This window comes from Xiphophorus maculatus, chromosome 23 (assembly GCF_002775205.1).
Source record: "Xiphophorus maculatus strain JP 163 A chromosome 23, X_maculatus-5.0-male, whole genome shotgun sequence".
NCBI classification, from domain to species: Eukaryota; Metazoa; Chordata; class Actinopteri; order Cyprinodontiformes; family Poeciliidae; genus Xiphophorus; species Xiphophorus maculatus.
This window is the reverse complement of record NC_036465.1, coordinates 19,566,846-19,579,629: the sequence shown is the minus strand read 5'-3', so window position 1 is coordinate 19,579,629 and position 12,784 is coordinate 19,566,846. Positions and strand designations below refer to the sequence as shown.

Below are 12,784 nucleotides of genomic sequence, written 5' to 3'. Positions count from 1 at the left end.
CACACACACACACACACACACACACACACACACAGACTCCCGGAGCCCACAGTGCAGTAAGTAACCTGTGCATTTATCTGATTTGGTTCCGCAGAGAGGAACCCCGCTTCCTCCGATTGGAGGGGACTCAAATCAGATGTCGTGGCTCCTCAAAATGCCTGCTGATACTAGTTGAATCCTGAGCGTCTCACAGCTGGATAATAGCTGGCCTCTGACAGATGTGGTTCCTTATTATGCTGCTAGAAATGAGGGAAGCTGTGGGTCTGATTGATTAGAAGAGGCTTTGTGCTAGTTGTTCTTCCAGATGTTCTTTCAGCTCCAGCAGTCAGATTCAAGATCTGACTGGTCTATGTCTGGTTGGTTAAGACGCTGAAGTTGGCATCCGATTCGAAGCTGTCGCTACGGCACTTTGACTGAAGGGCGATTCTGCTAATTTAACCTCTCTGGTCTAAATGTAATCCGCTCTAGTTCTAAATCTGGATTATTTAGAATGGTCATATTTAACCTGAATTAATTTGGATTTTGGTTTATTAATGTTATTTTGCACTCTTTAAATATTCTATAAAACATTTGTTATTTTTGGAATCTTTATTCAATTTGTGAAAACTCAAGAAGGATCAGTTTCATGCTTTTTTGGTCTTCATGGATTTTTATGGAGTTTGTCTTCTACCGTACAAGTTACAAAATACGGAGATCAAAACTATGCAGAGTTTGTAAAACAGTTTCTGATTTCAGAAATCATTATTTGATTTATGAAAACTCCAAAAGAGAAATGTTACGGCTTTTTGTGCCTATGAAAGTTTATCTTAGATAAAGTTTAGCTTGAAAGTTACACCACCGACATACTTCTTCTACACTAATGACAAATTCTATAAAGAACAGTTTGTGAAACCTTTATTCACATTGTAACGAGTCAAAGAAGTGTGATTTTACTTTCTTGTTTCTTAATCACATTTTGAGGTGTGCCATTTTAAAAGTACTACCTTAGATCAAACCTTTTACAGAATTACTTTTGTGTTGATTGCAGATTTAGTAGCATGTAGTTTGGTGTTTGTAAAACTTTTCAATTTGAGAAAATGACTCATTTATCTTAAGATCATGTCACGATTGGTCCAGTTTGACAGAATCTTACCAGGTCAAATCCAGACAAAGTTATTTGACTGATGACGGATTCAGTGAAGCAATATTTGTAGTTTTAATTTTTTAAGACATGTTTTGGTTTCACATCATCCTGAGTCCAGCTTACAAAATACAACTTCTCAGTTGTTATATATTGTTGGATTCTATCAAATGCTTTTGAAAACCTTTATAACCATTTGCATAAACTCCCTCTAGAAAATTGTGAGTTAATATTTTGGTCCTGAGATCACTTTGCAAAGTTTGAAAAGAACTCCACCTCAGATCAGAAAATGACAGAAATGGTTTTACACGTAACAGATTCTATATAACAGTTCTTGATAATAAAAAAAAGACTTGCAAAAACAATAGGAGGTTTTCATAAAATATGAAATAGGTTTTATAGACCCATACAATTCTAGTTTCGATCAATCGATCAATCAATCAATCAATCAATCAATCAATCAATCAATCAATCAATCAATCAATCAAGTGTATTTATATATCACTTCAGCAACAGTGCAGTTCAAAGTGCTTTAAATCAGAAAAACACAAAGGCATCATAAACACACAATAAAGTCACCAATATATAATATTTCTAACTATAAGGAGTTTAATGCAGTCTGGACAGGTTATATGTAGCGGAATATCCCTTTACTGAAGAGCAGAATCCGACACTTCTAATCAGATGCCAACTTCAGCGTCGTTGAGCAATGAGTGTGTCCAACGTGTTTACCCTGCGATCACTGGCAGAAAGCTGCAGCATATAAACAGCAGAAAGTCACTCTTATACTATCCCCTGTGATGCTGCTTGTGTTCATTATGTGATTAATGTATCTCGAGTTGCTGTGAATTTCAGGTTAATGTGTAGCCACGAAGGCTCCCTGTGATTGGCTGAGAGTGAGGGCAGAAGCAGCTCAGGGTCTGCAGATTAAAGACCGGCAGTGAACAAAGTTCAGTCCTCTCATGTCACATCAATATGTCTGTCTCAGCGTCAGATTAATGCTATCAATATATTGACCAATGTGGCGCACAGAAGCAACTTTATGAAGCAGTTAAAAACTTAAATTCTTGCAGCTGATTGTCATGATGCTGGATTCCTCCTCTCTTTCATCAAGTGTGGTCCAAATGATGCAATACCTCACCGGGGTTTCATTCTGGTGCACAGAATTTAGAAAACCCCCCACTAATACTCAGAAATGGTAGGGAAATCTACCAAATCATTTGAACTTTGCTATTTTAACACTGGCACTACATGTCACTGAAAAACCTAACAACAAATAAAAAACTAAAAACTGCTGACACTGCACTAGCGGTAGTGATGAAATGCCTAAATGCACCTCGTCATTCACACCTTGTACCACCATCTTCAGCAGCAGGAACTTCAAGTAGCTTTAGAACATCATGTCCATTTAATGAGATTGTCATGTTGTTTTGTCCAAAACTCTCTTAAGGTCCCACCAATCAACACTGGGCTTTGACTTGGTCATTGTAACACTTTGTTCCGTTGCTTTGCAGCCATTCGGATGTAGATTTGTTGTAGTGTTTCCCCCCCCCCCCCCACCCACCCCCCTTGCTGTTGGTGCTATTTAGCTACACATTACATTTAATTTGGGCAAGCTTTCCCTTTCAAAACAATTAGAACCTAATTTAATTCAAGTACAAGTAAGGACAATTCAAATATCAACAATAGTTTGAGAATCACGATGTGGTGTTTGCCTTTTACCCAAAATGGTGCTGTGCATTATGCCTGGTCATTTGCACCCTAGTCTCTTCTGTGCTAAGGAAATTGTTTCAGTGGTACTCTGTTTCACTCATGAGCAACTCTGGAAAGCTAAGCCTATTAACATATGTCATATGAAACTAAAAATGCTTGTTCAGTATTTATCTAGCTGACCTGCAATGGACTTTAACATTTAACATCAGAACCACATTTCTTGGAGGACTAGATGGTTTCACTTTGGGGTGAATTTGTATTCTACCTGGACGGTCAGAAGCTCTTTTGGAGTTTTCTACTTGAAATGAACCTTTCTTCCTGTAAAATAAAAAGCTTCAAATAGCCTTTAACGAGACTGATAACCCTCCTCAGATTGATGAGAAGCAATAATTTCCTGAAATCGTTGCTGATATGTTTCCCCCTGAATGTATTAACACATATGTTCAGGGCACCAAAAGGACAACCTCCTGCTTTTATAGATCAGAAATAGATCCATATTACTCAGATGGGTCAACATCTGCCTGCTTATTTTGGCTTTAAATCCCTTGGAAGCAGCAAATATGCATTTTGTTTTCCTGCAACTCTTTCTGCCTAGTTGGTTGCCAAATCTACAGCAAAACTCAATCAAATAACTTCTATGGTGTTTTAAACTGCTACTTTTCTTACTTCCTGTAGCAACTAGCTGTGTTGCAATGCTAATACCAGCTTGTTTGCAGTGCAGTAACATCATCAGAATTACTCAGTATCTATGCTTACGAAGAGTTTGAAATTTTTTCCTCGTCGCTTTGGCCCCAAACACCACGCTAATGATTATAACGACCTTTACTCGGAATAATGAGCGTCCTGCTTTGCACATCTATAATAATTCTCTTCTCTGTTTGACTTTGCAGTCATATTGTTTTTTTTCCTCCCCTCCAGGGGGTCTTTTGTGGGCTCTAGTGTCCCTTATATGAAAGTAGGCTGAGAGAAAAGGAGGAAAGACATGCGGCAAATGTCAGGTTTGGGAATTGAACCGGGAATCGAACCAGCGACGGCCGCGTCGCGGACTCAAGGCCTCCAAATGTGGGCCGCGCTATCCCCTACGCCACCACAGCACGCCCCATTGCTGTTATATTATTAAAGAACTTTTTCTTTCATAAAATGCAAAGTTACGTGACTAAAATCACACTTTCTACACTCAGCAGGGTCTGATTTACTGATGTAAATCCTCCAATCCCTTTAAGACTTTCTGCAAACTGCTGTTGAGTTACAGTTTGAGATTTACCCTTTTGCTGCACTCATGGCTGGGTGCCTAACAATCCTTGTGCCAAGTCTGGCCATTGCCATGGCAACATTATACTGAACTGAAAGGAGCATTGTATCTCTCTAGTACTACTCCTCTGACTTCTTTCCCCCAAATAGAAGTCATTTGTACTGGAGGGACGCCCGGCACTCACGGACACCTTTCATCTTTTTACCATTTCTCTCTGTAGATAAATATGGCAGCCGAGCTATCAACCTCCATAAACATCAAGGAGCCCCGGTGGGACCAGAGCACATTTATTGGTCGAGCCAAACATTTCTTCACCGTCACAGACCCGAGGAACATCCTCCTGACCAACGAACAACTCTCACATGCACATTCAATCATCACTGACTACAGGTAAAGCAGTTCAGCAGGAACAAGGAGTGAGTTTAGGAAGAGGTTTGCTCACATGTTCTCGATCTCGCAGAAAAGGCATCGTCTCGCCGGGTCTGACGGAAGATGAACTGTGGAGGGCCAAATATGTTTTCGACTCGGCCTTTCATCCCGACACCGAGGAGAAGATGATTCTGATCGGCCGCATGTCGGCTCAGGTTCCCATGAACATGACGATCACTGGCTGTATGATGACGTTTTATAAGTAAGATCTGCACACACCTCATGACTTGGTGAACATTGTTGGGACGCTTTCTGATCTGTTGCTTATGCAGTGCCTTGCAGAGCCTATTCATACCACTGTAACTTTTTTTCCACGTTTTGCTACATTACAAAACATTAGTGAACAAACGGCATCATAAAGACCAAGGAATACAGCAGACAGATCAGAGATAGAGAAGTTATAAAACACCTAGGATAGGACTGTTCTGAATTCTTTCGAAATATGAGAAGATTATGGCAACACTTAAAATCGACCCTAAGAAGATCACTGATTAGAAAACCAGGCAGTAGACCAGTGGTCCACCGACTAAAGGAGCAGCATGGATCCACAACTCAGGTAGGACAATCAAGAGAAACATCCTCTATGCACTCCACAAATCTGGCTTTCATGGAAGAGTGGCATGAAGAAAGCAATTCTTGAAAGGAGGACAGAAATGGTGGTTTTGGAGTTTGCCACTAGCCAGGGTGGAGGTTGACCCTCAGACCAGGTAACGACCCTCAACGTACATCCAGGGATACAATAACATGCCTTAGATCAAAGCATATTAATTGTTTAAGAATGGCCCAGTCAAAGTTTAGACCAAAATCCATTTGAGATTCTGCTATAAAACTTGACCAGATTCCGTCCATTCAGTCAGACTGAAAATGAGGTATTTTTGCTAATAAAATAAAAAAAAAAGTTTTTCAAGCTGGTAGAAACATACCCCAAAACACTTGCAAGTGTATATAATAAGAAGGGTAGTTCATATCCAAAAATATTAACTCAGAGAGGCTAGATAAAAAGATCCTGCAATTTTCTAGTTCTAATTGATAAAAACCTTATAACTATGTGTTTTTTTTTCTACCGATTCATCACATAAAGTCCTGATACTATACATTGAAATTTGTGACTATAATATGTATAGAGATTAAAAATGAATACTTTGCAAGGCACTATAAATCACCTTATGGATCATATTATAAAACTTTGAATCCTGTTTGCAACAAGAACATCAGTGAGTGCTGATTTTATTTTGTAGTCAAACACAGACAACTTGTGTTCTTCTCACAGGACAACTCCTGCTGTGCTGTTCTGGCAGTGGATCAATCAGTCCTTCAATGCAATAGTGAACTACACCAACAGGAGCGGTGACGCTCCAATCACAGTCAGGTAGGAGACAGCAGCTGCAGCGCGGACTCTCCCACGCACGGATTAACCCTTTAATTTAACCGCTCCTGTGCTTTGGTTTAATGCGACTTTTCTGTTTGCAGTCAGCTTGGCACCGCTTATGTCTCTGCTACCACAGGGGCAGTCGCCACCGCTCTAGGACTAAATGCACTAACAAAGGTACCACTTCATCTAACCCCGTAACGCATCCCATTATAATGGCAGCTCTTGTGTGGACTCTTTGATGGACATGCTGCTGATTGATGGGGAAAGCTTCAAGTCCAGCCTCAGAGACGAAGCAGTCAGATGAATCCGTCTCCTGTCTTTTGCTCTCCTGCAGCACGTGTCTCCGCTGATTGGACGGTTCGTTCCGTTTGCTGCTGTAGCGGCTGCTAACTGTATCAACATCCCGCTGATGAGACAAAGGTGAGGAGGGAATATGCTCACTTAGCCTTGTTGTTGTAGAACAGCATCACTTCCAAGCGCCTGGTTGGGATATATTCAATAAAGAAGAAGCATGTGTCCTGATAAGGCTTTTGAAAATTTAAAATAGTTTTAAAGTAGCTTTTTAAACTAACAATGTTTCAGCAGGTATAACATAAGCTCTAATTTCTGAAGTAAGATGTTTTTATTGGTCTGATGTAACTTTCTAATCTTACATATCATGTTTTCATGAGCTGGAAGCTGAAAATACCTACAAATTACAGAAATTAATGCTTGGAAGCCTCAGCCTCTGTGGTATTCATCTGTATACAGTGTTCAACTTAGCGAATTAGATGAGTGAATTTTCAGTAATACTCCAATTTACTGAATATGACTACAGATAGAGCCAGATACTACTAATGGAGGCATGGTGACCACAAAATACTACTTTTTGTTTGAAATCTCTAAGATTAAGATAATTTTACTGCCGTCTTTTCCATCCTCCTCACTGTGAGTGTTTGGTCAGATTTATTTCTGACCAGACAGATATGAAATCAAAGTGTCTAGAAGCTCTAATCAACTTGAGAATCATTTTCTATCACAACATTTAATGAAAGGTGCTGCATAAACGAAGCTTGATTGGTTGATTTGTCTTCAGAGAACTTCAACATGGGATTCCCATAACAGACGAAAATGACAACAGATTAGGAGAGTCAACAAAAGCTGCTCAGCAGGCTATCTCTCAGGTCGTGGTCTCCAGGATCCTCATGGCTTCTCCAGGAATGGGTATGAATCTCTCTGTTTGGTCAGATTTTATATTAACAATTTGAGTTGCACGCTCTGCGAAAGTCATGCTTCATTGGTCTCTTTCCAGCCATCCCTCCGTTTTTAATGAATCACCTGGAAAAGAAGGCTTTCCTGAAGGTAAGCAAGAGCTGCACTCTTCAAGACAAAAAGCGGCGCTCCCATGAAGCTAAACAGTCGGTTGACGTTGGCCCCCTTTCAGCCTCGACCCGACAGAGGAATGAAAGGCGCTGAGACCGCTCTTGTACGGGAGTTCCCCGCTGCCTTTGTGTGCCTCGGTCATTTTTCTGCCTTGTCTTTTCAGAGGTTTCCATGGATGAGTGCACCCATTCAAGTCAGCCTGGTGGGATTCTGGTGAGTGGTCAGAGATGGCCCACCTGATAAGCTCTCATGAGAGTCCTCTCAAATACCAGCCTAACTTCTCGCAGCAGAGACATTTGATCACCATAATTCCAGGATTGAAGCAGTAAACTGAGACCTTCACATCACAGCGAAGGGGTTTAGATAAAATGCTTTGTTTCCTCTTTTGAAAAATGATTCATCTGCACATCTCTTCAGAGGTTCAAGTTAAAACTACGGCCAGCATTTTTTCCGATACGATGATGATCGTTAGCAGCGCTCACTGCAGTATAACAAACCATTGCAAAAGAAAGCACTCCCCATCTTAAGTACGAGTATAAGGGTTTAAGTATAAGACATAAAAATGATAAAACCGCAGAACAAAACTGGAAAACTTGTGTATCAATAACTAAGTACATAATTGAGCTTTCATCTAAGCATCAGCTGTGAGACGGAAGACCTCACGTTGGACTCCACAAAACAAACGCGAATCATCACACCTCTACCACCGTGCTTGACAGTTAGCATGAACGTGTTTTTGTTTAGGATTGTTATGGTCAAACATATTTACCATAACAAAAATAGCTGTTCAACGGACCTTGTTCCTAGAAGTCCTGCGGTTCATTCAGATGCAGCTTTGCAATCGTAAGTTGTGTCGCCATGTTGAAACTATGAAACAAGAAACTAAGGAGAATGTGCTAAGATGCCCACTCCTGGGAACACTCGCACCTGTTTTTCCTCTTGAGAGTAATCTATGTTTACTCTCTACTGCAACTACTTTTCCTCATAAATCCCATAAGGGCGTTCTTACTTTTTCACACAATGTTTTTCATTGTTAGTAGAATCAGTTGAATGTTTTGGACCAAATCATCACTATGAGTCCTGATATGTAAATCTTTTAAACTGAAAGAAGGTGTACTTTCTTTTTCTCAGGACTGCAAGCGCAAATCTTTGTGCCCTGTATGGTCCTCTTGTGTAACAGCTCACTCTGATAGCACAACCACATTTATTGTCTTTGTTGTTCCTTGTTCAGCCTGGTGTTTGCCACTCCTTTGTGCTGCGCATTGTTCCCTCAGAAGAGGTGAGTGAGTTTATAACTCTGCTCCGATAAGAGTCGCCGCCGACAAAACTCAATCTGAGCCGCGTTAACTCTTCCCTCCCCGTCCGATCCAGCTCCATGTCCGTCAGCCGCTTGGAGCCAGAGCTGCAGGAGAAAATCCGGGCCAGCCACCCAGGAGTGGAGCGGGTCTACTTCAACAAAGGGCTATGAGCGCGCATCAAACACTGCCATAGGTCAGCTGCAGACTCGGCCCTCACCGCTCTGACTACTCTCCTCATTCAGTGTGCCAAAGTTAGGTTTTCTTGTCTTATTTCCAACATTCACGTCCAGATCTTGGGTCTCCCTGTCACAGTCAGTCTCTGTTAAAAAATAAATAAATCAGGGCCAAATATTTGCTTCAATCAATTTTTTTTTTTTCTTTGCAAATCGATTCTTGCACAGGGCTTGATTAAATGATTTAAAGGGGCAGTATTATGCCATTTCAAAGCATAATCAAGCAACTGTCACCATAAGTTGTTATAGAAATGCTGCTTATATCCAACATGACTTAAAAGAAATTTGACATTACAACTTAATGCCTGTGTCTCTTTAAGAAGCTCCTGCTCTTGCTCCGCCTTCAGGTAGTCATTACAACATTTTTCCATTAAGCCTTTAACAACATTTCACACCAGAATTGCACTGAATAAGTAGGTCTTACGTTGAGCTTAGTAGATGCACAGTTCCACCAGGTGTTTTCTAATTGCTGCTGCTAGTCTGAAGGCATGAGTGTGGGAGTCGTGGAGAAGGGGTGCTCTGTAATGCGGAAGCTCGGCTTGCAGACTGCAGCTGGAGGAGCTTTGCAGAAAAGACATAACTCTGTGAGAGCAAGTGTTTTGTACCGCTATTCGTGAGATTAAGATTCTCAAACATGCATGAAAGAATCAAGGCAACACTCAAAAGTATGTTGTTGAGAAGGGAATGACACTAGAACATGCCGACTTTACTTAGCACTGCCCCTTTAATGTTCCCCCCCAGCGGGTTTGTTGTGACCTGTGTGAACTTGTTTGAAGTGAACATTTCTTCTGTGCAGTGTTTAGTTTGGTGACTCGTTGCTCGTTTGATCCCATGAATCACTGTATTTCAGGTTGGCAGATAGTTTTTAACCCCCTACATTGTAACTGGTACAAAACACGCAGGGTTTTTCCTCTTTGTTTTTGCCAAATTGGTACTGATGCTTTTTAAAAATCCATCTACAATTGCAACCTCTTGACCCGAGTTCCTTTAGGAAAGTGATTACGTTAAAACGAGCCTCTCGACATCTAATCGTGTATCTTAAGCTGATTCTCAAGGGATCTGCCCTGTAAAAATGTGATGTAGCGACAGTTGGTGCCAATGATGGGCCAACATGGTGCTATTTGCTGTCTTAATAATTAATGTTTATTATATTAGTTATTCTGCTCGCCAGACACACGCGAACAAACCATTGCTCATGTGGAAATCCCGGAGAAGATCTTTTGGTTTTACCCAGCCACATCCTAACATTTATTGAGAGTTGCTTAATTTCTGGTGAACTTTTGCAAACCTGGGGACGTTTGACCACACAAAACAATTGCATAGAGGAGCAGATGGTTACATAAACGTTTCTTCTCACAAACGTTTTTGTGTTTCATTCTAAGTAGCACATAATTGAGAAGTGGAAGAAAAGAAACGATGCATGCTTTTTAAAATTATTTTTCAAATAAAAATCTGAAAAGCTCGAGCTCACTCAGATTAGGTGGAGACATTTCTAAGCGTCAATTTTCAAGTCTTGCCATAGATTCTCAGTTGGCTACCGGTCTGGACTTTGACTGGACCATTCTGACTAATTAATGGGCTTTGATCCAAATTGTTTCTCTGTCGCTCAGGCTGAGTGTTTAGGGCCCAGTCACACATCATCTACCAGTCTTTTTCTAGACTTGTAGCTCTGTCCACCTTCCCATCAACTTACAGCAGATTCCCTGTCACAGCTGAAGAAAGGCTTTTACCCACTGCATGATGCTGCCACCACTATGCTTCAACTTTGAGAGAGGTGCTAGTTTCCTGTCTCACTTAGTGTTATTGAAGAAGCAACAGAGAACTTCTTATGTCTTTCTTCTTGCTTCTTTTTTTCTTAAAGGCCAGATTGGTGAAGTGAACTAGCAACAGTTGCCTTAACAACAGTTGTGGATCTGCAGCTCCCCCAAAAACCAGCCTATTAAATTTCTTCTGTGATTAATGCTGTCCCTGCTCGATCTGTTAGTTTAGCTGGACAGTCGGATCTTACTCGTTTTGAAGTTGTGCCATGTTATTTTCATTTTCAGATGGTGGAAAATGATGTCGAGAGGACAGTGTTTTAGGAGATGATTTCTAACTTAAAGTTTATTTCAACATCTCCAAAACGTGGCTTGTCTGCTGTGAGTTTGTTCTTTCTGATGCTGAACAAACTGATGTTGGTAAACATCGGGACTGTATTTTGTAATTAAGTGACTCCTTCAGATTTTATTCAAGGGTATCGGAATAAAGAGGGCTAAATACAAACACACGGCTCTGTTTTGGGGGTTTTTGTTCATTAAAAATGTTTAAGGCCATGCATCGTTTTCCTTCCACTTCACGTTTATGTTCTTAGTGCTGCTCTATCAGAATCTCAATAAAAACCATTGTAGCTGATTGAAAACTAGTGTGACTTTTCGCACATGTATTTGGGAGTTTATATCTACCACTTTCAGGTATAAAACTGGAGAAAAGATGCACGAGAGAAGCATTAATGAAATCTGAGAATTCTTTTCAAGTTAAAACTTTGTGGACATTTTAACTCGTCATTTTATCCTGCTGAGTCTGAGGAATGTGAAAACTCTGCAGCAGCAGTCTCCAGCTCAGTGTTTTGTCTTTTGTCCAGACTGACAGATTAAACGCCAACTCTACAGTTACTTGAGCTCATAGAATATCTGAGTTCAAACCTCAATCAGATCAAGCAGTTTTTCTCTGGTCTTGTAACTTACTTTTCTCCTGTATTCAGATGACAGCTGTGTTTGGGCGCTGTCGGGTGTTTGACCTCTCTTTTTTTCTTCCACAAAAAATACTATTGTCATCAGTGAGCTATTCTTGTACAATATCCATCGTTAAGCATGATTAAAATCAGGGATAAGAGACAAATAAAAGATTAACTTGACGCCAGAAAACTTACATGCAATATTTATCCAAACAAATACAACTTTTGGACTTTAAAATAAACCTTTAACTATATTTCTGAGGACCAGGCATGCAGTGAGGTTGTTCTCCATTTACTACAGATGTTTACATTCCTAAATGGCCATCGATTCAATCCTTGTGCAGTCCTTCCCCTTCCTGGTGTTTTAATGTTTTCTGTGATCTCCTCACATAAGTTGTGGTGTGAGTAACTTCACTTTAGACTGTAGGTGTTTTTAGGAGCTGTTCCTGGCTGATTTGAAGTGAAGGTTATTCTTGTCTTCAAGGTAACTGAATGTAGTCCCAGGTGTTAAAAGATGTGTTGGTTTAGAAAAGCACAAACGAGCAACAAAATGCAGCACATTTTTAAGACTTGTTCATCTTTGATTGGTGAATGACAGTTTAAAAAAAACACACACACAAAAAAACTTTCTCCTTTATTTGAAATGGATTAAAGCTGCATTTCATCAGATGGCTCTATTTAAGTGTTGGAAGTGTAACCCTTAAGTTTCAGCCAAAAGAAGCATCACAACCAAAGTGATTCAAATGGACATGAGGGTAAAAAGTCATTCACTGTTTCATGTGACAAAAACCGTGATTGTTCTGCAGTAACATGGGGTGATGTGATGTTAACAGTATCTGGGTGAAATAAAGGTAATTTAATCTGTTTTGTGTTGTCTGTTCATTTTAAGCAGATGGCTCCACCTTTTGGTCACAGGCACAGGAGCATAATAAAAATGCAGGAATATTCTGAAAAAGTTGATTTATTTCAGAAATGCTTTAAAAAAAGAAGAAAATTCCACTTTACACTCACAGTGAAACATATATTTTATTTCTGTTGCTTTTAATGATTATTTCTTGCAGCTACTGAAAACTAAATTTATTTCCTGGAAGATGCATCTTTCTTGAAACCAGTTAAGATGTTATGTTTTAATTATAGAAATGTTACATTATGACCATGTGTTGTCCTGGACTGTCAAGCTGATGTCCAGCTGACAAGATTAGCCATGAAAGGTGGATAGTAAAGAAGCTGGTTGGTCAATCAGTAATTCCTGCTTACTAAGGGAAAGTCAGTGGATGGGGAAAAAAAACCTA

The 12,784-nt window shown here is 40.1% G+C and overlaps 1 protein-coding gene across 1 annotated transcript; it reads left to right on the top strand.

Moving 5' to 3' along the window:
* The first annotated feature begins 22 nt into the window (after positions 1–22).
* LOC102223523 (sideroflexin-1) lies at positions 23–12,358 on the top strand. Its single transcript, XM_005795347.3, has 11 exons — positions 23–56; positions 4,306–4,475; positions 4,546–4,716; positions 5,785–5,883; positions 5,985–6,060; positions 6,221–6,306; positions 6,962–7,089; positions 7,178–7,227; positions 7,412–7,461; positions 8,480–8,527; positions 8,620–12,358. The coding sequence occupies exons 2-11, from the start codon at positions 4,312–4,314 to the stop codon at positions 8,714–8,716; spliced, it is 969 nt and encodes a 322-aa protein (XP_005795404.1). The 5' UTR covers positions 23–56; positions 4,306–4,311; the 3' UTR covers positions 8,717–12,358.
* Positions 12,359–12,784: the final 426 nt, after the last annotated feature.